Below are 25,026 nucleotides of genomic sequence, written 5' to 3'. Positions count from 1 at the left end.
AAAAAATATTCCCTAATTTTTGTGTATAATTATGATAAGAAAATGTATCTCATGTAGTAAGAAACACAGAAGCCGCGTCCTGATGACAGCAGCACTCTGGCGTACGGGAATCCCTATCAGACGTGTCGGCTCTGAGTCACAGAGCCCTTCATGAACAGCTGGTCTTCTAGGCAGGCTTTTCACTCTGGGATCTCCCTCTCGATACCAACCACCAGTGACATAGTCAGTGCTCAATACGGCGCCTCTGACCACCAATGTTTTCACACTTGTAACTAGTTCTCAGATCCTATTCTGCTCAGCTAAGGCAGTGGCCTCACCTGCCCACCATCTTACAGATGGGTAGGTACCCTAAATGGTAACTGGATGAAAGAAATAACTCATACCATGCATTCAGCCAGTATTCCATTTTATATACAATGCAAGACAACGCAGTCAGGCAGCAACACCCGCAGAAGCACTCTAAGCAGCAAAGTGCACAGGATAATGAGCCAGGTGCCACCAAGCCAGCTCCGCTGTCACTGAGGGAATGAGGAGGCAGTGGGGAAGCAGGAGGAGCCCTTTTGTACAAGAAGACAAAACTGGGGACCAGAGAACTGGGCTGCACAGGAAAGCATGGGGTCCCTGGGTCTCCCTAAGACTCCCTTAGGGCCGCTCGCTAGAATCCTGTTGCAAGGGCTGCTGAGGAATCCACGCCCGGAAAGTGATGGACACACAGACAACAATCATGACTGTAATGGCAACAAATGGCATCAGCGTCCAGCCACTGCTTCCTGGGTGAGTGCTGCCCCTCTGATGGCCGGGGTGACACTGGGCCCAGAGCAGTGCCCCCACCACAGCAGGAAGGTGGAGCCACCATCCAATCTAGGTCTGTTTTCTGGCCAACCCACGCTCACACTGCTGCACTCACCAGACCACACTGCCCCATGCTGCCACCATGGGGATGAGGCCAGCCTGCTAAGGCTCTCTGCTGCCTTTCACACTATCAGCCTCACATAATGTCCTCGATAAGTCTGTGACTTTAAGCAAAACCATGTGTAATGAAACAAATTTTATCATAAGCTGACTGATAGAAACAAGAGTGTGTTCCTGTGGTGTTTCATCAGTTATAGGGAAACGACGATCAATGAAAGAACATTGCCCCAGGACCTAGCATACCGCCCTTCTATGAGTGTGCGTGTACACACACACAGGCACGTGGAGCGTCCAGACCAGGTATTCTCCACAGTGGTTTCTGTGCCTTGGAGAAGTCCAGGCTTCTGTACGCTGCCTGACACTCCCGGGAGAACTACTCAGGTGAGACCTACACACTCACATATCGGTTAAGAAAACAGTCAGGGGCCAATCAAATCCCAACTAAGCGGAGGGCGTTAGAGAGCACTGGTCGGATATCACAAAGGCATGCACAGCCACCTGAGGCACGGACTCAGACTTGTCCGTGTGTGCAGCTTGTGGCCAGATGAGAACAGCATGTCCATGAACGGTCAGCCCACGGCCATTTCTGCCCCCGGAGCAGCAGATGCTCTCCCCATAGCTGCGAGCACAGCTGTGAGCACTCCGGGTAAGAAACAGTGGTAGTGGGGGCACTGCTCCCACCTGCTCCCGGCTCCTCCCTGCCCCGTCACCCCAGCCCAGGCCTACAAGTAGGTTCCACACTCTACTGGGGCGGGGAGAGTCTACAGAATGACCAGAGATTAGACTTTCAACCATCGCTGAGGTCTGTCCACTTCTCTTCACCTGGCCCACTCCCCTCCTAACGGCCCCTCCACTTCCCCACCATCATCCTCTAGGGCAGTGGTCCCCAACCCCTGGGCCGCGGACCGGTACTGGTCCGTGGGCCATTTGGTACCAGTCCGCAGAGAAAGAATAAATAACTTACATTATTTCCGTTTTATTTATATTTCAGTCTGAACGATGTTTTATTTTTTTTTAATGACCGGATTCCCTCTGTTACATCCATCTAAGACTCACTCTTGATGCTTGTCTCATAAGTTTGACAATTATATTTAAAAATACCATAGTTTTTACGACGGTCACATAATTTTATTTTGTGCATTTATCCGTCCCACCTTAAAGGCTGGTCCATGAAAATATTTTCTGACATTAAGCCGGTCCGTGGCCCAAAAAAGGCTGGGGACCACTGCTCTAGGGTGTAAATCAGGCTACACCCCTGCCAGGCCAGGACCCTTCTGAGGGGGAAGGTGCTGGTGATGAAGGAGAACTTTCTCCTGCCATCGTTATAACAAGCTCTTTATGCCCATTCCAGAGCTGCCTGGTGGACCTTCCAGTGATGACAAAATGTTCTAGGTCTGTGCTGCCTGTCACCTGAAACGTGACAAGTAGAACTAAGGAACTAGATCCTTCATTTTATTTAACTGCAACTGACTTAAATTTGAAGACATGCACATGGTTGATAGCCACAGTACTGAGCCACACAGCTTACACCTGTCGCCCTCTCAAACCTCAGCCATGCCCACAGCCCCCACCTCTCTCAGCAACCCCCGGACTCCGAGTCCTCCTGGCCCCAGGGCTCTGTAGGCCCTGCCTTGGCCAGGGACACATCCCCTCCCATCATCTCTTAGCAAATCTCAGTGCACCATCTTGTCCCCAAACCAGAATGTTCCTCCCTTGCCTTCAAGGTCACCGCGACCTCATCTCTTCCTTGGGCTCCTCACCACAGTTCCTAGTTGCATGACTTGAGTTTTCCCTTATAACATCAACTCCCCAGTCCCTTAAATTTTGCAAGCAGAGATCACACGTGTTTTGATCACCAACATGCCTGGGGCCTCATACGGCACCTAGCAGAGAGGACTATAGACCACCCATCCTATGGCCCCTCCTTCCCTCCCTTCCGCCCTCTCGTGGCCACCTGCCTACCCTTGCTCTGTCACCTCTAATCAACCCTCACCACCCTCACAAATATATCAAGACAGCTATGGAGGTAGGCATACCACCAAGCCCATTAATGGAGGTGTGCCAGGCATAGGACACCCCGGCCATGAGTGCCCGCAAGCCAACCCTTGAATAGAAATAACAAACCACATTGAGTCTCTCTGAAAACACCGCCCAAGACGTGCATTAAAAGAGCACTTCCCAGTTTACCTTTCAGGGTTGGAATGGGGCTGTCATGTCCATCCAGCTGTCCCAAAGGGTCATTCGGATCGGGAACCTCTGAATCTCCTGAACAAGAGAGCACAGCACACATGTTTATGCAGGTTCACCTCAGGGGCCTTCACTTTAATATCACGCAAACACAGTCACGTCCTAGCGGAACTGCTCTGTTTCTGGAAAACCTAGGGGCAGAAGGCATGCTGGTAACTTCTAGGTCTTTTGTAGCATCGGATTCAACACAGTAGCAAGAGTGGGTCTCACGCTCAGCCAGAGCTTGGCCACAGCGGGCAGCAGGGGCAGCTACAGCCGGCTGTGACTGAAGCCCCGAACATCACCTCACGCAAGGAGGGCGAGAGGTTAAAACACAGGCTGGCAAAATAAAGCACTCTGTAGCCAGTGTCAGCAGGGCGCCCTCTAGACACAGGCCCCTAGTCATTCTGAATTCATTCAGAATTGAAACAATTTCTTAAGCAACTCACTCTCCTCCTGGCCCCAGACACATATGCAGCCAGTGGCCAAGGACGATCTACCCACAACTGGAAGGGCGGAAGTTCTCATTTTTACAGTAATTTTTACCCCACCCTCCGAGGCTGTGTGTTAGTGGGAGCACCCACCCCTCCCCCCAACTCATCAATACTGAGGACAGAAACAGATCTGTTCTGATTAGCTAGGAATACACCATAAAGCCATGGACCCCTATCCCCAAATCCAGAGTGGGGGCAACGGTGGGGAAAACAAGCAGATGTGAACGATGCCCTAGAAACCACTCGGGCCTCACCGATCCTTCTCTGTATTCCAACCCAGTCCCTTTCTCTTTGCTTTTAGTTTCAGGCTTCACCCGAGACCTTGGCTTTGACTGGGTCCCCATTGGGAGGGGAGGCTCTGACAACACATCTCTTGGACGGGTCTAGGTTTAGTGCATCACAACCTATTGAAGAGTCGGACACACACAACGGGAGGAAATCCTGACACAGGCTACAACATGACGAACCCAGGAGACATCGTGCTGAGTGCAATAAGCCAGTGACAAAAGGCAGATACGGTTTCACATATATGAGGAACCCAGAGAAGTCAAACTCACGCAGAAAGGGAGTAATAGGGTGCCAGGGGCTGGCGGAGGGGGGCTGGGGAGTTCGTGTTTCATGGACACATTTTCAGTTTTGCAAGATGGAAAAGTTCTGGTGGTGATGGTTGCACAACAGTGTGAATGGACATAATACCACTGAATTGCACAGTTAAAATGGTAAATTCTATGTTATGGGATATATTTATCATAATTTTTTTTAAAACTACCAAAGATGGCTTATAATCGAATATTGGCTCACCCCACTCGTCTCTCCTAAAAGAGAGTCAAGAACAGACTACCCAGATATTTCAGACCCCTCTTAGGATGAGACCTCACTTGAAAAAGCTGAGGTCTAAAAAGGAATCACAGGCAGTTCTCAGATGGAATCAGTCAGACGAGGTTTTACAAATTGTTTAGCTCAATAAAGAGTGGCTGCTGCGCACTTCAGGGCTCAGGTGTCTAACCCACGGCTGTCCAGACCGCTGGATCCTCGCTCGTGGGCCACAGGAGGGGACACGTGGGCCTGCTGCACCTTTACAACTCAGCCTCAGCATCCAGAGCCCACAGGGGAGACAGTTTCTGAACGGCCCGTGGCTCTCCCATCCAGCTGTGCAAGGTTCCTCATTCTTACTGCTTCTAGTCCAAACCGGCCCACATGTCGGAAGCCACCCTCCCGTGCCATCTTTCATAAAATGTTTGTGAGTCACCACTCGGAAATGACATCTTCGTTCCCTAAACCCGCCCCCCAGCCCGATCCGTCCAGCTCTCCTGTGGCGATGAGCTCCTTCTCCTGAGTCAGTCGGCGTCCGCAGGGAGGCGAACAGTCCACGCACGAAAACCTGGGTAGAACCCCGGCTGCCACGGGACGGAGACAGGCAGACGCCATCTATCGACACAAGGCAGTCGATGGGCTTTTGCTAAAGAATTAAAGACCCCAGTTTGGGTTTGAATTTGTAAATTGGCACGTCACACATGCCATCACTCAGCGCTGTTTAAATGTAGAGAGACCACAGGAAATCAAACACACTTGTACTATATACACACATCTGAAAGAGGCATAGAAATTATTAACTGCTTAGAAATTGACAAATGGCGTGAAGCAGTCAAATAAATATACACCCTGAAGAAAAATAAGCGCCATTAGCCCAATCCCACCGTGGAAAGGAGTCCCAGCTCTCCCAAGGTGGCCTGGGACGGGCAGCACTCGTATTTTCACGCGCATGGAGTGGGGGCGTAGGCAACCACACTGCTCGTGTGGCGGGAGCCAGAGGGGTCTTCCCCGCCTGACATGCAGAGTCACTGAGGACGGTACCAATGGTGAGACTCCCTCTGAATACGTTGTGCTGGTCAGAACGTACGTCAGGAACTGACTCTTTGTTTGTTTCAGCTTCAGGCATTATCTCAGGCAACATCTATAGAGTTGGGTATTTGAGCAAAATAAATAAATAAATAAAAAGTCCTCTACATGCTTGGAAAAACAGGTCAAGTTTCAAGTCACCCACGCAGCTGATATCAAAGCAGGTGCCCGCCACGTCCCCCGAGCTTTGGGGGTGAGAGGTGAAAGCAGCTGAAGGACGAGGACATTTCCCTCACAAGTCAACCGGGAGGAAATCCAGGGTGTCTCACTGCCACAGTCCTTAGAACGGACAACTTGTGTTCCAACAAAACCAGGCCCTGGTGCTGCTTCCTGACTAAGAAACAAGAATACCATTTCCATCTGGAAATTTAAAAAGTGTCCTTCTCCTAGGCTACACAAGGTTTAGGCATAAAATGGGTGCCCTCACTGAAAGGGCACCTCCTGAAAGTTATAAGCACAAGGTGGGGGGGGTCTATGTGAACCTGGGGAACGGGCGTGTGAGAAAAGGGCCCGTGCTGCAGCAGACCCCAACAGGGGTTCTCCCGACCCTCGGGAAGGGCTAGAAACAAAACCCAAAGAAGAAAATAAGCACAAAACAGTAAAAACCTCCACACAGGCATTAAAACATTACCATTAGTTAGCAGGAATTATACAGGTCATTTAAATCTCTTTTATTTTTAAACATCTCTACAATTAACAATCATCAAAATTTCACTTTTTAATTTTTTTTCTTTTAAGTGAAAGGAGGGGAGATAGACAGAGTTCCTCATATGCCCTGATGGCACCCTTGTTCGGGGCCAACACTAGAACCAGCCGAGCCACTGGCTGCAGGAGGAGAAGAGGGAGAGAAAAGGGAGGGGGAGGGGTGGAGAAGCAGATGGTTGCTTCTCCTGTGTGCCCTGTGTGCCCTGACGGGGGACAGAGCCCGGGACTTCCACATGCCAAGCCGCCACTCTACCCACCGAGCCAACCGCCCAGGACCAAGCCTCAAAATCTTAAATGACATAATCCACATGCTATAAAATTCACCATTTTAAAGTCTATAATACAGCGGTTTTTAGTGTATCCAAAAGGTTGTGCAATCATCTCCACTGTGTAATTCTGGAATATTTCATCACACTCGAAAGAAACCTTGTTTCCATTACCAGCCCCCTGGTCCTGCCTTTCCCGGGCCCTGTAACCACTAATCAGCTTTCTATCTCTATAGGTTTATCTATTGTAGATATTTTATATAGATGAAATCATATACTATGTAACCTTTTGAGCAAAAATCAGTTTCACAATTAGATTTTTTCGATGTCGTGTTGGTAGTCACAAAAAAGAAAATGAAGCCTTGCTGGAAGCAGGCTGTGCTGGGTAAGCACCGGAGGCCCACTCAGGGCAGCCCCAGCTCACCTCACGGCCGTCCCACACACAGGGGGTGGTCTTGCTCCCCAGCAGAATGGGACGGGAGGAAGAACGTGAGACGCAGAGATGATTAAAGGATGTCAGAGAGAAAGTGAGCTGCAAAAAAACCAGGGCACCCAGGTTTACTGACCCAGAGCTCACTTGGTGGACAGACTGCCCCACGTCTGCATTCCTGCTGCAGAGAGAGCATGGAGGGTTAGGGAAGGGTTCCGTCAGTGCAGGGCCCCCCCAGTGGACAGTGGACAGACTGCCCCACGTCTGCATTCCTGCTGCAGAGAGAGCATGGAGGGTTAGGGAAGGGTTCCGTCAGTGCAGGGCCCCCCCAGTGGACAGTGGACAGACTGCCCCACGTCTGCATTCCTGCAGTAGAGAGAGCATGGAGGGTTAGGGAAGGGTTCCGTCAGTGCAGGGCCCCCCCAGTGGACAGTGGACAGACTGCCCCACGTCTGCATTCCTGCAGCAGAGAGAGCATGGAGGGTTAGGGAAGGGTTCCGTCAGTGCAGGGCCCCCCCAGTGGACAGTGGACAGACTGCCCCACGTCTGCATTCCTGCAGCAGAGAGAGCATGGAGGGTTAGGGAAGGGTTCCGTCAGTGCAGGGCCCCCCCAGTGGACACTGGACGCAGCACTGGGACTGGTGCCATCTTCCTTCTCCCAGACTAACATGTTCTTCTGCATGTCGCTAGGGCTGGCCAAAAGACCTCTCTTCACCTTCCTAACCCCGCGACCTGCCTGGCCACTCACTGCCAACCTGGTTAGGTTGGTGACTGATCTAAGGGGCTGTAGCGGCCCCCATTTGGCCAACCACAGAGCTTTGGGTCTAACTGGTGCTGGTATCCAAAGAGAAAAAAGATTCTGAGAAGAGATTTATCTGTCCCAAGCCCTCAGGACTTCATTATTTTCCTCTGAAAGAGGACACTCCTTTCTTCTTCATTTTGGTAAAATCCTAAAAAGGTATGCTCCTAATGTCGTATGACATGTGTCCATCAATTTAGCCTGACCAGGCAGTGGTGCAATGGATAGAGCATCAGCCGGGGACGCTGAGGACCCAGCTTCAAAACTCCAAGGTTGCTGGCTTAGGTTCAAAGTTTGCTGGCTTGAAGCCTAAGGTCGCTGGCTTGAGCAAGAGGTCACTGGCTCGGCTGGAGCCCCAGGTCAAGGCACATATGAGAAAGCAATCAATGAACAACTAAAGTGTCACAACTATGAGTTGATGCTTCTCATCTCTCTCCCTTCCTGTCTGTCTGTCCCTTTCTCACTCTCTAAAAAACAAGAAAGAGTGTCCAATGTATGGTAATCTGACTTCTCTCCACCGGACATGGGTGGTTTTCCCTGTAAGAATACAAACACAGTGAGACAATGTAAAGCTACTGAAAAACTCAAACCTCTGGTAGCATCAGTCAGACAGGGGTGATTTATTAGCTCCTCCTTGTATTTTTTTTTACGTTTACAGAAAAGAGAACATTTAAGATGAAACAAACATTTAAGTATAGCTGGTTGCAATGCAATGATTCATCCAATATATAGTTTGAGCCACATTAAAATCACACTTTAATGCCTCGCCACATGGTAACTCGAATGGGGTCTTGGGGCAGAAAAAAGGTATTAGGTAAAGCCTAAGGAAACATGAACAGTATGGCTTTCAGTTAAGAAGCCTAGTTTCTTAAATGAAACTACAGTGTGTCCGTAAAGTCATGGTGCACTTTGGACCCGTCACAGGAAAGCAACAAAAAACGATAGAAATGTGAAATCTACACCAAATAAAAGGAAAACCCTCCCAGTTCCTGTAGGATGATGTGGCAGCATGTGCGCATGCGCAGATGATGACAGAACACCGTGTATACAGCGGAGCAGCCCACGGCCATGCCAGTCGAGATGTGGACAGTACAGAGGAAAGTTCAGTGTGTTCTGTGGCTTGCTAAATTCGAATCCGTGACCAAAGTGCAACATAAATATCAGCGCGTTTATAACGAAGCACCACCACATAGAAATAACATTACTCGGTGGGATAAGCAGTTGAAGGAAACCAGCCGTTTGGTGGAGAAATCCCGTTCTGGGGATTTTCCCCAGAAAACTGGGAGGGTTTTCCTTTTATTTGGTGTAGATTTCACATTTCTATCGTTTTTTGTTGCTTTCCTGTGACGGGTCCAAAGTGCACCATGACTTTACGGACACACTGTAGTTTCAGTCAGTGACGAGTCTGTAGAGGCTATACGGGATAGCTACCTAAGGAGCCCTAAAAATCTGTGCGTTAGCACACATTGAACTGCACTGGACAGGTATGAAACTGAGAGAGTTTTCCTTTTATTTGGTGCAGATTTCACATTTCTATCGTCTTTTGTTGCTTTCCTGTGACCGGTCCAAAGTGCACCATGACTTTACGGACACACTGTAGATGTGCTAGTTTCATCAATCCTAGCACATCTGCTGTGTCACACGCATCAAACTAATCAATGTCAGGTTTAACACTAGGGGAAATGGCGTAGGAAGTGTGCAGGAACTCTCTAGGTAACTTTGCAATTTTTCTGTAAATCGGACACTATTCTAAAGTCCAAAGTTTATTGAAAAGCCACACATTCGATCACCTGGTTCATGCTCACAAGCAGAGAAGAGCTGTAGTGAAGAGAGTTTGGAGTCTCTCTCCAAACTCTCCACAGTCTTCACAGCGCAATCCCAGACAACAGCACCCAGCCAGGCAGGAGCACACACTGCTGGAGCAGGACAGGACCCAGAGGCCCGGACTGGATACAGGGCACTCGCCAGCACACCGGTGAACACGCAGACATTAGATCCCTCTGAAGAAGGCTGGGTTTGGAGCTGAGTTGCACACTTACCATCACGGGGTTACCTGGAACGTAGGGCGTCTGCTTGGCAGCGCTGACCAGTGTCCCGTCTATTCAGGGATGCACCATGGTTGTCTGCAGACCACCTGGTGCAGGGATTTCTAGCAGACATGGACAGGCTTGTTAACAGCCAGGGGTTCACACAGGGCCTACATGCCCCACCCTAATACATGCATATTCAGAATAATCAGAAACCATGCATTGTACAAAATCTTCGGCAGGCCTTCTCAAAACATGGGCCTTATATGCAACATCTTGATTTATGGCATCCATAAGATAAGAGAAATTTACATCTGCAAAGTAGCATGTGGGTCTGTTCTGGTTTCCAGGCTATTTCTCTAGTATTAAGAATATTAGCTCTCTCATTTAGAGAAGAGACACTGTTAAGCAAGAATTTACTAACAAAGTTCAACCCATGCCCTTGGATTTGGGTCCAGGGTGGTTTTGATTTGTTTCCATTTAAATAACATGTTTTTGTTATTCAGACTATTCCTCAGTGAACCTTGACCTGCTGCTCTGGGTCGGTACACTTGTGGGTTAATGAGATGCGTCTCCAGCATATCTGAGCAAGCTCAGAGCAGTCTCTTCCTAATTAGTGAGGGCATTCTGTTCACCAGCGCTTGTTGCTTGGGGATCTGGCTGTGACTTCGAGGACAGGACAGAGCAGCGGCCAGGGCACAGAGAAGAGCGCAGCCCGGGGCGCGCGTGCAGCTGCCCGCCGGCTCCAAGGCAAGCTCGGACTCCCTGTGTGCCCGCAGTATGAGAGCTCAGGCGCAGGTCCGCTTGCCATGGGGAACGCCGGCCACGTGTTCCAGAACAACCACTTAGCTGAGCAGCACGTCAAACCAAAAACTCCCGTGATTCTGGAAACGCGACCCTTACGAGCAAAAAGTTAATAATTGGAAAGGAGCGCAGTAGGGAGTCCTAATGAATGAGTCCGTGAGCCTGGGCTGCGGGCCAGAGAATGTCTGTCAGTTGTAGGGAGACTCAGGACGGTTCCTGGGAACGGCTTATTACAACGTTGCACGGATCATCTCGGCGGCCAGGTAGGAAACCACACGGCACTCCAGGTGAGCTGCCAGCCCCTCATCAGCAGTAGTTTTAACAGGCTATCATGTTTTATGTCATTATTTCTAATGTTGAATTGAGGAAATGTTAGCCTCTGGTTCCACATGCCTTAAAGGGCTGGGCTTGCTCTGGAAATCTGCAGTGAAACCCAATCACCTGAGAATGGGATGGCCAGTGTCGCCCACCAAAGTCACCACTGCCTTGACTCTACTTCTACAGCAAAGATTACCCCCCCCCAGGGAGTCTACGCTCAGGTCTGACTGACCTCTGTCACCTGCCAGCATCAGGGCCACGGGGATATTCGGTGGGACCACCCTATCCCAGCACCTACACCCCCTGTGGCTGCAGGGAGGACCCTGGCTGAGCCAAGGGGGTGAGGCACCCCAACCCTCAACAGATGTGGCTGGGAAAACGAGACCCAGCACCCCCTCACTGTGACCCAACCTCCGGGGCTGCTTTCTCCAATGTGCCCACTTGTCACTGCCGTAAAACCGGCAGGAAAAGAGCAAACAGAAATGCTGAGTAAGCACTCTCCACTTATTGTTTCCGTCTGGTTTCCCAGGAGGCTCCTGACTATGGGCTATTCCCATTCACTGGGCACCTCTGGAAGGTTTTAAATTAAAGCTAAGGAAGAAAAAGCTATCTTTAAAAATATATATAACCAACCCTTATTAGAAAAAGAATGAAACTGTGTGTGTCCCATGGCAATGATGGAAGCTACCTTTATTTGCTCTAAGGGAAGAGTTTGAAAGGCCCCAGCCGCACATGCTGCAGCCCAGGAGCCCGGGCGGCAGGGGGAGTCCGGACACAGTGGCTGACATCTGGGGGAAGGGGGCCGGGAGGTTTGCAGGGCTGCTCTCAGCCCCAGAGGGGGACGACCAACTGGCACATCTGGATGCAAATTTGTCAGCAGTGGTCACCTGGACTGCATGGAAACAACTGGGGGTAAATGTCTATTATAAGCAAAGGTAGTGACAGACGTGTTTCAACGGTAGTTTCTGCGTGAGTTCGCTAGGGTGTCTGTGACAAAGGCCATGGGCAGCCTAAACAGCAGTTCCAGGGGCTGGAGGTCCAAGATCACGCTGTCCACAGGGCCGGTGTCCCCTGAGGCCTCTGTCCTGGACATGCAGACGGCCACATGGTCCTCCCTCTGTGTGTGCCTGTGTCCTAACCGCCTCTTCTTATAAGGACACCAGTCACACTGGAATAAATAGGGTCTGATCTAGTAGCTCAGTTTTAACTTATTTCTGTGAAGATACTGTCTCCAAATAAGGTCACACTCGGAGGTACCAAATATCTCTTCAGGGGAGACACGATTCAACCCATAACAGGCAGTGTTATTTCTCTACAAAGCATCTGTATAATTAATGCAGTCTTGAAAGCAACTTCTGCAACCCCGTGGTTCAGACTGACAAGGCCAGGGAGAGCCTGGAACTGAAGACAGAGGAGCTATGGGCAGGGCTGCCCGTGTGCTGCAGGGACCTGTGGCAGCTTGCTAATGACTCTAGGACCCTACCCGCTTCTCCTGAAGGTGTCCCCTATGGCCACCCTCCAACAGACACCACTGGGACACTGCTGTACCCCGAACTTCATCCTCCAAGGTTTCTGGCAGCAGCGACGGCACATAGCCAGGCCCTTCCCTAAGGCCGGCATTCCTTTCTCTCCTGATATTTACACACTGTCACCCTCCCCTCGTCCCCCTCACCTCTGGTGCCCGGCATGACAGGTGTGGAGGGAGCCGTGGTGTGGGGCAGTCTGTCTGACCATTTATGGTAATGACACTGTCAACACTTAACAGTGGCTTCTCATGTGACCACATCGTCCTCCCAACCTCTTCACTTGAGTTTCCAGGTCTGTGGGTCTCTCTGAGAGTCCTCATTTCTGGTCCTCTGGACATTGGCATGCTCCTCAGCTAGGCCTGCAAAAGCTTCCCCTCCCTTTCTGTGCTCGTCCCCTAGAGCAATGGTCCCCAACCTTTTTTGGGTCACGGACCGGTTTAATGTCAGAAAATATTTTCACGGACCGGCCTTTAGGGTGGGACAGATAAATGTATCACGTGACCGAGACAAGCGTCAAGAGTGAGTCTTAGATGGATGTAACAGAGGGAATCTGGTCATTTTTTAAAAATAAAACATCGTTCAGACTTCAATATAAATAAAACGGAAATAATGTAAGTTATTTTTTTTTTTTTAAATAACAAACATTTATTGATGTCATCTATGGTAGAAACTAAAGTTCCTGCGCCAGATGCACGCGACCCAGTTGTTAAACAGAACATCTCCATGGTGAACACACACCCTACACAAGCTTTGTAGACAGCCAGTTTCTCCTCTCCCCCCACACCAAGATGTGAGCAACTGCTAATGAAGAGCAGTAAACAGCCACTTGAGCTAGAGCATTTTCAACTCCACTCCGAGGTGAAAATTCCAATTAAGTTCTCTTGATTTTTAAGTTATTTATTCTTTCTCTGCAGACCGGTATCAAATGGCCCACAGACTGGTACCGGTCGGTTGGGACCACTGCCCTAGAGGACCCAGCCATAAATGACACGGTAAAATGGCCACAACTCCCACACATACCTGTGCAGGCAGATCTCCTCAGGGAATACTAGACTCGGAATCCGAGGACATGCTCACCTGTCTACTTGTGCCTCTGATGGGCACAGCACCTCGACTACACCAACGAACACCCCGCTTTCCCCCACCGTGGCTCCCCTGCTGTCATCCCTCCCTCCCCATAGCCCCTTCCTCTTCCAAGGGTGAAGGCCGCAGCTTCTGGTCACCTCCGACTGCTCTCCCTCTCACCTCATCTTACATCCAATCCACCAAGCGCTGCCTGCTGCTCGGTCTCCACAACGTTCTGACGTCCAGGCTGCTAACCGCTCCTTGCACACACGCAGTCCCAGAGCCTCCACGCAGCAGTCACACTGAACACCTAAAAGCAGCTTCAAACACTGTCCCTTGGGACAGACAGCAGGGGTGAATCTCAAAAGTATAGGGCTGAGTAGAGAAGCCAGACACCAAAAAAGCCTATACTGTATGACTCCATGAACATCAAGTTCCAAAACAGGCATGGCCATCCGCAGTGAAAGACCCAGAAAACAGGTCGTGTCCTGGTGGCGGCCCAGGAAGAGCAGGAGAAAGGCCACCGGCCTGGCCTAGCGGTGCACGTGCATGAGGCTGACCACACGTCTTCTGTTCGGATCTCTCCAACAACGCTACCTCCTGAGCATGGCCCCCCCTGACTCTGCCCACTGTGCAAACACTTCCCATCCCATAATGCACACTGTCCTGCAGACGTGTGTTCACTTATTTTTCTGTCTCCTCTTCCCGGGAGCAGGAGTCTGTCACTTTCACGTTGTATCCCAACACCTGCAGCTCTGTCGCGCAGCTGCTGGTTTGGTGAATGAGCGAATGAACGGATTTATTTCTGTGCCCAACACCTTCCAGTGACTTCCACCTCCTCAAAGGAGCAACCAGCTGCCCCCATCTCCACACACATGCACAAGCACCCTGCGGACCAAGCCTGAAGGCCTCCTCCCCCACCATACCCTCAGCAACAACTGCAGCCCCTTCTCCCTCGCAGTCTGCACTCACCCTCCGCTGGGCCCGGGTGACTCTCCCCCAGACTTCCCTGTAGCTTGCCCCGAGGTCCTGCAGGTCCCTGCTCCCATGGTAGCTCATAAGCAATGGGCATCCTTCTAAAAACACCGCGGGCCCTACACGCAGCCTGCCCTGTGCCTGCGGCTCCTCCCCTGAGCTCTGTGTCTTTCTCATTCAGAAGAGGGTGGTCCGTGTTGGCAGCTCTGGGTGACGGCCATGTGTGCAGCCCCTGGAACCCGGCACGCACGAGGCATCCACAACCATGTGAAGAATAATACGCCAGCCCTGAGAGTGTCCTGCCTTTGGGGACGTTCTGAGCCCAGCGCACAGCTGGAAGGACAGGGCAGGGCTTGTGCCTGCTCCGGGCGTGGATGGGACCCACTGCACCACAGCCTCCTCGCTGCCTCCCGCAGCTCCTCTTCCCAGAGGCAGACAATGGCGGCACGGTTCAGGCCCTGAGTCAAACTCTGCTCCCTCGGGACCTGCTGCGGGCCTGACTCCTGCTTCTCCAAACACTAGTGACCCAACAAGTGACTCGGATCTGAGATTCCCTGCAAAGCCCCGGGAGCTCTGCCCAGGCCCGTGTTCCACGGACTTTCTAACAACACGCCCTTTCCAACATGCAGATGAGTTTTGCCACTCTACTGTAAAACTGTCCCACGTGCCACTCAACCATGAAACGCCCGACCTGTGGCACATACCTCACAGCGGTGCCTCGCAGTGTGCATTCGAAGGGAAGAGGCCGGACTCACTGAACAGCCCACCTGCCGACTGTTGGCCCGAGCATCTCAGTGGACGTGCTCCCTCCAAAGCAACAGAAATAAAGGCAAAGCAACAAAAGCCCACCATGTCTGACCTCGGCAAACTAACCAGAGCCACAGGACAAACTGAAGAAGCACCCACCCGAGAGAAAGGACTGGACCTCCATCAGCCAGCGGGTTGGGGCCACAAACACGGCTACAGCTATCGCCCAGCCTCTCCCCTGCCGACAGCCGGCAGGTCTGACGCCTTGAAGCTCTGCTAAAAGTCCAGGCACACAGTCAATATTTTGTCTAGACTTGTAGCAGCCTGGGACATCCCTGGATCTGACTCAGAGCTGGCTGGGGTGTGTGGTGGAAAGGGGGGCAGGTGGAGCCTGATTCTGGGGCTCAAAATAGCAGCAAACTGCTGGCCGCACCTCGGCTGCCTGATGCTGTGAATACAACGTCAGGAGCCCGGCCCAAAACGTAAAAGGGCATTGGGGAGAACAAGAGGACCACCGGGGACTTCAAAAGCTCTGATGTGCCCTGGCTGCGTAGCTCAGTTGGTTAGAGCATCATCCCAAAGTGCAGAGTTCGCCAGTTCAACCCCTAGTCAGGGCACATACAAGAACAGGTGTTGCTGTCTGTTTCCTGCCCTCTTCTTTCCTTATCTAAAATCAGTAAAATAAACGAACAAATAATCTCCTAAACATCTATTTTTAAGAAAGAAAGAAAAAAAGTTCTGATGTACTGCCGGAATCAAAGAGGCTCTGCTCACACAAAGGGCTATGCACACAGCCAAGAAAGACCTGGGCAAAGAGACGTCACCAATTCCTTATTTCTGGCATACACAGGAAGTGACAGGTAAGGGTGGAGTTCCACGGCATGCCTCCTCACCGTGACCCCGTGGTCAAGGTCCAGAAGGAACTCTCCTGGCTAACCACACACTTCTACTGACTCAGGACCCCTAGGAATCCAGTCTTACAAATGTATAGGACCTTATGTGAAGTGTTCTTATTACACACACAAAATAACAACAACAATACATAAAAAGGGAAGGAGGAAACATGCTAAGGGAATGTGTGTAGTATAGACTGGTGATGGTTTCACAGACATTTGTCTCCAAACATATCAAGCTGTCATGCTTTGTGAATGAATGCCAATCATTCCTAAAGTGGTTTTAAAAATAATGAAATTAAAAGAAGTTAAAAAAAAAAAGTGTGGCGAACACACATGACAGGGAATGCAGACCCACAGAACTAGTGAAGGAAGCCACTAAACAAACAAACAGCATCGAGGAAACAGCACCAAAAACCAAGATGAAGACAAAACAAGAAAAGCCACAGCAGCAACAACAAACTCTGAAGGGAAGAAGGATTTGCTACTAGAGCTGTAAAAATATTATTGTCTGAGAAGTCCAGTCTTCCACAAAGAATTACAAAGATATGCAAGGAAACAGGAAAGTATGTCACATACACAGGGAAGGACCAGGGTGGGGGAGGAATACCTCCCAACAGACAGTATGCCTGAAGGGGCCAAAACTACTATATATATATTTAAAGAACTAAAAAATACGTAAAAATTAAGGGAAACTACAACAACCATATATCACCTAATAGAGACTATTAATGAAATGGTAGAAGTTGCAAGAATCAAATAGAAATTCTACAGTTGGAAATACAATGACTGAAACTCACTAGGGGGGCTCGACAGCAGATGTGAGCTGGCAGAACAAAAAGTCAGTGAACTGGAAGACAATTTAATACCTTTACTGGAATAGAGAGTATCCAGTCTGAAGGGAAGAAAATAAAACGAAGGAAGAAATCTAACAGAGCCTAAGAGGGATGTGTGGGACACACACACACAATGGGAATGCAGAAGGAGAAGAGAAAGGTGCAGAGACACACTGGGAGAAACGACTATAAACGTACCAAATTTGACAAAAAGTATTGAATTACACACTTAAGTAACTCAAGGAATGCAAGGCAGGGTAAAATCCTAAGATCCCACAACTAGTTACATCATTAACGGTTGAACAACAAAAGACAGAATCTGGAAAGCAGCAGGAGAAGTCACCCATCCAGACAAGGAATCCCCCCCATCAGATTAAGAGCCAGCTCTCATCAGAAACCCAGTGGGGTGACATATTAAAAGTGTTGGGGGAAAAAAAGAAAAAAGACACTCAACTAAGAATTCTATAGCCAGTAAACTCTGATTTAAAAACAAAGACTAAGTTAGGCCACTTGCAGATAAGACAAGAGGAAATAGGAGTTCACTGAACAGGAGTTCTAAGTCACACAAAGAACAGAGGAGTACCTACAAGGCCAACTACACAGTGCTAGGAAAGATGACATAAACACAGTGTTGTTGGTAACTCTTTCTTCTCCTGTTTTAAGATTGCACAGAACTATACTCATAAAACTGTGCTGATGGATTTAAAATGTATAAAGATGTAATCTGTATAACACTAATAATGAAAAGAAGAGGGAAGAGCAATATATCAAAGCAAAGTGTTTACTCTTAAAATTTTGTATTAATCTGAATTAGATTTTAAAAGTTTGTATTAATCTGAATTAGATTTAAAAAAAAAAAAAAAAAAAAAAAAAACAAGATAATAGGAACCCTAATTCTAAACACTGAGAAAATATTTTCTTTAATTTTATATAGTGCCCTGGCCAGATAACTCAGTTGCTTAGACTTAGAGCATCATCCCAATATGCCTAGGTCATGTGGGCTCAATCCCAGTCAGGTTACATTCAAGAGTCAACCAATGAATGCATAAATAAGTGAAACAACAAACTTACCCCCCCACACACACACACACACATCCCTTCCTCTCTCTAAAATCAATTTTAAAAATTTAAATAAAAAAATGTTAGTGATTCCCCTCCTGATTAAGTCTAGTACCTACCTGTCACCATACATAGTTATTATAATACTGCTGGCTCTATTCCCTGTGCCGTACATTACATCCCCATAACTAATATTATAACTGGAAATTTGTACTTCCTAATCCTCTTACCCTTTTCCACCCATTCTCTCACCCCTTAATATCCTGGCAACTATCAGTTTGTTCTCACCATCTTTACACAATAGGTACCATGAGATAATGCCTGATTTCTTCAAAATGAAGAGCAAGAATTTTGCAACATCAACACAAGTTACTTGTATTTTATAGTTATAGTATTGTAGCATTACTATTGAATATACCATTAAAGCAATATAAATCGGGGTTAGTAGTTATCATAAAAATGCATGTAATTGCCAACTATCATTTTTTCCCTGTAAATTTATGTCTTTGTCTTTTCTAAGCTTCTCTTATTTATTTATTTTTTATGATCAACTTGAATTTATTCCTGAAAGTAAGGTTGGGACATTTTTTTTATTTTTATTGACTTTATTGGGGGTGACACTGGTTAATAAGATTATACAGGTTTCAAGTGTACAATTCTATAACACATCACCTGTATATGGTATTGTGTGCTCACCACCCCACGTCAAGTCTCCTTCCATCACCGTTTATCCCCTACACCCTCTCCTACCTCTCTCCAGCCTCTTTCCCTCTGGTGATCATCTTACTATTGTCTGTGTCTATGAGGGTGTTTTATTTTTTGTTTTCTTGTTTGCTTAATCCCTTTACCTTTTCCACCTAGCTGCCCAACCTCCCACCTCCTTGATGATTGTTAGTCTATTCTCTGTATTTACAAGTAGTTTCTATTTTTTTATTTTGTTCACTAATTTCCACATGAGTAAAATCATATGGTATTCGTCTTTCTCTGACTGGCTTATTTCATTTAGCATAATACTCTCCAGGTCCAACCATTGCTGTCACAAAAAGTATGATTTCATCTTTTGAATAGCCAAGTAGTATTCCATTGTGTAGATGTACAAGTTTTTCATCCCTTCGTCTACTGATGGACACTTGGGCTGCTATTGTGCATAGCAGGTCAATGAATATAGGGGCACATACATTCTTTCAAATTAGTGTTTCCGGGTTCTTAGGGTGATTCCCAGAAGCAGAATCACTGGATCATAAGGCAGTTCCAACCTTAACTTTCTGAGGAAACTCTATACTGTCTCCTTGGAAAGCAAAGAATTTATTAGAAGAATTAAGTAAGCAATCCTATCACCAGACACTACTCATTTCCTATACCCTATAAAAAAGGACATTTTCAATACAGTGTTTTACCCAATGGAGACTCTCAAACTAATACATCATGATCGTTTGAGGCTTTTCTTTGAGGCTTTTGTTTATCTCACTGCCAGAAGCCCTAAACTAATCAATCATGGAATTAATGTCACGGGTAACCACCACAGGGCTGACTTGCCTTTTCTGTGTCCCGAGGCTGCACTGGGACTCTCCTCTCAGTATTAGTCTTAATAACTAAATGGCGCCTGGGAACCTCTCTCTCCATCATTACCACAAAAGCACACAAAAATGCATACACACAGGGACACCCAGAAAACATGTACATGCATGCTCCCCTGACTCAGGAGCTCCCTGCAGATCCAGCCTGGTGGCTTCAGGCCTTCAGCAATCTTCAGCAGTTGGGTTTGGAGGGAAATGTAACCTGATGGAAACAACAACGGGGGCTGCTGACGTCCCTGTACACAGAGGGGGGATGGCGTCCCTGTACGCGGATGGGGGCCGGCGTCCCTGGCTCTCCTTCCTTGTCCCTGGAAACAGGCGCATGAGATGCCCCTGCTGAGTCCTCCAGCACTGTGTGCTCCACTTCCTCACACCCTCTTTCCCAGCACAGCACTCAGGAGCTGCTGCTGCTCCTGCCCACACGTATCTGAGTGGGGCTGGGTGGGCCGTCAGAGGAGGGAACGGAGAGAGAGGGAGGCCCCCAGCCAGGGGCAATCTCCTCCTTGCTCACCTGCAGGCAACTTCCATGAACAAAATACCCTTCTGGAGACCTGCTGCGTGTGAAGAACTTTCCAACAGAACAACCAAGCTAAAACGATCTCTCCCCCTTCCTCCGCTCTTCTCCCCCTTTTTCACTTTACTTTTGTAACTGTCCTTTTTTTTTGGGGGGGGGGTGTCTGCATGTATGTGGGCAGAGGACATTGTTATGGCCCCTCCTCTGTTTCCAGCCTCCCAGAGGGTGTCTTTACTCTGAATGGTCTGGGGTGGGAGGAGCTCTGTCCCACAGGAGACATCTGACAAGGACTAGAAACTTCTCTGATTGTCAGGCTGGGGTGGGGCGCCCTTGGCATCTAGTGGCTGGAGGGCAGGGTCCTGCTATGCATCTTCAATGCCCGAAGCACCCAGTGCAAAGATTTATCAGGCACCAGGACCTGGCCTGTTGGCTCAGTGGATATAGGGTCGGCCCAGCATGCCAACATCCCAGGTTTGATCCCCAGTCAGGGCACAACATGAGAGGTGACCATCTACTTCTCTCTGCCTCCCTCTCCCTTTTCTCTCTCTTCCCCTCCCACAGCCAGTGACTCGGTTGACCCGAGCATCGGCCCCAGGCAAGGGTTGCCAGGTGGACCCGGTTGGGGTCCCTTCCTCTCACTTAAAAAAAGGGGGGGGGGGATGGTCAGGACCCAAGTGTCTATGGAGTGAGGTTGAGAAACCACCTGATCCATTCTGTCTTCCATTTTCCTGCATGTTCTAAGTTCTGAGTCAACAGGCCTAAGAGCTAAAATAAAATTCAGATGTATTCTCGTCTCTCCACTGCCTCCTTGATCATCCTTCTCCCAATTTTAGACCCAGAAACGAAGCCCCGGACGGTGTGCTGAAAAAGCCCAACCATGACGGCTAGACAGACGCCCATGCACACCCTGCCTCTGCCACCCATTAGCTTTGAATCAGGGGCAAGAGAAATGGCGTCTTGGCGTCTGTCTCCCATGGATACAAAAGGGCAATGAGGAGGCCTCGCTCCCCGGCTCACTGTGATGGTCCTAGGAGGTTCACACAGAGCTTCTCTGATCACGCTTTACAATCCTTACATGAAGTCAATAAATACTTAAGTCTTTTTCTCCATCTGTCCCTGTTTCTAATTCTTCCTCCTCTTCCAACTCAGGTGGGAGATACCCCTGATGCCAGCCAGGGCCATAGATCACGGTAAGGATCCTCAGAGCCAGGGCGATGGCTACGTCCTCTGAGGATGACCCCATGACCGTTGGGACCAGCACCAGGAGTGCAGGCAGCCGGGATCTCAAAGCAGAGGGAATGGTGGTGCAGGACCAGCGCTCAGGGCTCTGCTCCTCCGCTCTGTGACTCCGCCATGTCTGCACACGTCTCTTCTGAATGATCTTGCTTCTCTGAGTAGGACCGCACAGCAGACATGGTCATCAGAGGGTTGTAGGCTCCCCGCGGGCCAGCCCCCTCTTGGTACCCTAGCTAGAATTATAGGAAAAGAAGGACCCCCTTCCTTGGCTGGAGAGAGACCCCAGTTGTCCAGGCACTTGAACCATTGAAGGAAACATGTTCCCTTCAACAAGGGTGGGAAGCACTTTGTTGCCTCACCTTCTAGTGCAGCAGTTCTCAACCTGTGGGTCGTGACCCCGGCAGGGGTCGAATGACCAAAACACAGGGGTCGCCTAAAGCCATCGGAAAATACATAATGCATATCAGGTATTTACATTCCGAATCATAACTGTAGCAAAATTACAGTTATGAAGTAGCCACCAAAATTATTTTTTGGTTTGGGGTCACCGCCACATGAGGAACTGTATTGCAGGGTCACAGCATTAGAAAGGTTGAGAACCACTGTTCTAGTGGTTTGTCGCTATTATAAAAATGCAAACACAAAATGGAAGGCCAGCGAGACAGAAACCCAGGTTGGGTGAGGAAACGGACAGAGAGAGGTAAAGGGGCCAGGGCTTCCAGCTCAGACTCTCTGGACCACAACTCCAACTGCAAACCCTTCCCTGGCTGCTGCTTTCACACTCAGTTTCTACGCCACAGTCAAGTTCATGGCCACGTTTCCAAAGAGACTCATGATTTATGCAAACAGGCCGTTCTTCCATGTGCCCTGACTTGTAGGCAGCGAGGAGCTCCGAACGGCCACAGCCCTGTTTAAAATATTCCCCCGAAACAGATGCCAAGACTAACACCATGTCCACGTCAAGGGGAGGAACGGCCTGGAAAAGCCAACAGGAGTGATCCTTGAGGGATGAAACTGCAGGCACAGATTAAGAGCAGGTCACAGTCCAGAGCTCTGGGGACGAGAAGTGGGAATGAAAACAGCCATTAAATTTCTTTAGTAGCTGACTTTTTTGTTTTCTTCTATTTTAATTAACTAGATCGCTCAAAAGCTTCATTTATGCTATCCAGCCCTCTCTGTTATTGCTTTTCCCTCAGGAAAAAAAAATCCCTTTTCTTTTCTTTATGATTTAAGAGCTTATACCAAGCTGCTCTGCAGAAATAAGACATGTGCCCTTAATCCTCCTCCTCCTAGCCAAGGAGTGCTTACTTATTATCCAAAGCATTTCCTGTGAATATTCCAACACTGAGTGTTTGAAGACTACACCCCATGAACCGGCTCTGGTCTCAAAAGCCACAGGACTGCTCTTGCCTCCTCTCAGAACTCCCTCTGTGCCTCAGTATCTCCCACACAGTCGTACACAGTCCTCGGGACACCCACCTCTGGCCAACAAGAGCCATGGGACCACTTGGTGTTTATCCACCCACTCCCCAGGTAATGAGTTTGGGGAAGGTGAGCAACCCCCCCCCAAAAACACCCCAACACCATCCAGTATAATACCCCACCTGGGGCCCAGGTATACAAATAAGGCTCTAAAGACAGCCCCTTGAGCCCTGGCCGGTCGGCTCAGTGGTAGAGCGTCGGTCTGGCATGCGTAACTCTCAGGTTCGATTCCCAGTCAGGTCACACAGAGAAGTGACCATCAGCTTCTCCCCCCCACCCCTGCTCTCCCTTCTTTCTCTCTCTTTTCCCCTCCTGCAGCCATGACTCGATTGGTTTGAACTCACTGGCCCTGGGCACTGAGGATGGCTCCGTGGAGCCTCGGTAGCAAGTATGGCCCCAGATGGGCAGAGCATCACCCCAGACGGGGGTTGCCAGATGGATCCTGGTCAGAGCACATGCTAGTGTCTGTCTCTCTATCTCCCCTCCTCTCACTTGAGAAAAAAAATTTTTTTAATAATAATAAAATAATAGAGACAGTCCCCTTGTGGTTGGCCCAGAGCTGGAACTGCCCCTGAGGCCCGTCCTCTCCCAACTGCCTCACCTTCCATCTGATTGAGTGGCTGCCCTCCGTTGCTCTGCTGGAACGATACTGTCCCTTGTCACCCAGGGCAGAGGGCCTGGGGAAGCTGCACCTCCCGGCTCAACAGGCACACACTCGGCCTGAGAACTGAAAACCCAAACTGCAGGCGCTGCCAAGCACAGGGGCAGCAAAGGAGGAAACGGCAACATCTCTGGGTCTGGCATCAGGGAAGGAAGCACTGGCGAGCCCATGGATGTGCACGCACACACAGACACGTGTGCACATACCCACACACACCTTTCAAAACACCTCAACAGGAAGCGCCCCATGGACACCAGGGTCAAATGAAGAAAGAAGTCCATTCAAAGTTTCAGCTTTCAGTGGGAAACACATCCCATCATCAGCACCATGACCCTGAAGGACAAAATGTCCCTACGTCCCTCAGCTGGCGTTCTTCCTGGCACATAACGAAGGGGAAAGCAGACACATGAGCAAGACAGAGGAGCACCCCTCCCCCACAGTAGAGACAGTGAAGAAGAGCATACTCCACTGGAATTCAGCATAAAAGATTCCGCTTCAGTTTGGTATTAAAAAGTGCAACTGCATAAGATAAAATTTTCAGTGGTAGAACCAACGGCTACGTGACTGGTGAGTGTAGAAGGCTCATGAAGGGTTTATTAACAAAAACAGGTGTGGAGAAGATGGAAAAGGACACTTCCCACAACACTAAACCTGGAGCGGAAGTGGGTGTCGACGAGACACCTGAAAACTATGAGAAGGCGACTGATCATTCCCTAACAAGCCGGGCTAATTAGAGCGCACATGGATGAACGCTGTGCCCCCTGGAGGGCATCCTGGTCCTCCCACGCTCCTGCTGGCACCAGCCGAGCCCTTTGCCACCAAGGGCCTGTTGTCCCGAACCTGTTCGTGCCAGTTAGAATGTTACTATGCTACATTATTTGGTCAGGGCGCAAACAAGAAACAGCTCGAAACATGAAGCTGAACATTTGATTTAGGAAGAAAAATACAACGGTGCTGCTCTCAAAAATAAACAGCTACTCATGCACTAGTCCGTGGTAAGAAATGCCAGGGTTGTGAGGCTCTGTGGGATTCCTCGTGTTCGAGGGTCTGGGAGCCCTTGCTCCAGCTTTGGACCCGCGGAGCCCGGAGCTCACTGGAAGTGCACTGCGCATGGCTGACGCGCGCCAGCAAGCCCTCCTCGGTTACAGCGTCGGGAACCAGCGATGCTGCAAGGTAGAGCAGAAGAACGTGGGAACCGCTGAACTTCTTCAAGCTTCCCGTTTCAACCTGCTTTTCCCACCACCAGTCCCGCTGTGCCCTGCTCCCTCCATCCACAACCACCACGCTTCCCCCTCCTGGCCTGTTTCTCCTGTGCTGAGGGGCTGGGCTAAGAATTTTACAACAGTACCTCAACTCCTTTCAAGGACCCTGTGAAGTAGTCATTATTATACCCATGCTTCCAGTGAGTAAACTGAGGCCAAGGGGATAAGCAAGTGCTCACAAGGTCAGGCCCATCAACTGGACCTGGCACAGAACGACTTCGCTGAGAGGTCAGGCCTCGGACCCAGGAGCTGTACATCCTCACAGAAGACCCCTACTTCCAACTTCTGCTGGAACTGTTCAGATGGAAACAAA

General features: G+C 49.4%; 1 protein-coding gene across 2 annotated transcripts in view; it reads right to left on the bottom strand.

Annotated features, from left to right (window-relative positions):
- ROR2 (receptor tyrosine kinase like orphan receptor 2) overlaps positions 1 to 25,026 on the bottom strand; it is a 221,048-nt gene that overhangs the window by 51,131 nt on the left and 144,891 nt on the right. The window contains exons 1-2 of one of the 2 annotated variants that reach the window (XM_066257504.1): positions 15,353 to 15,597; positions 3,100 to 3,177 (exon numbers count right to left, since the gene is read on the bottom strand). In XM_066257504.1, coding sequence (XP_066113601.1) covers positions 3,100 to 3,177; positions 15,353 to 15,377 — 103 coding nt within the window. In that variant the 5' untranslated portion in view covers positions 15,378 to 15,597. Of the gene's footprint in view, positions 1 to 3,099; positions 3,178 to 15,352; positions 15,598 to 25,026 lie in introns of those variants that run through there. The other variant, XM_066257503.1, reaches the window with a different exon arrangement.

This window comes from Saccopteryx bilineata, chromosome 2, assembly GCF_036850765.1.
Source record: "Saccopteryx bilineata isolate mSacBil1 chromosome 2, mSacBil1_pri_phased_curated, whole genome shotgun sequence".
Lineage (NCBI taxonomy): Eukaryota > Metazoa > Chordata > Mammalia > Chiroptera > Emballonuridae > Saccopteryx > Saccopteryx bilineata.
Note: the sequence above shows the minus strand (reverse complement) of the source record. Positions and strands in the feature narration are given on the sequence as shown.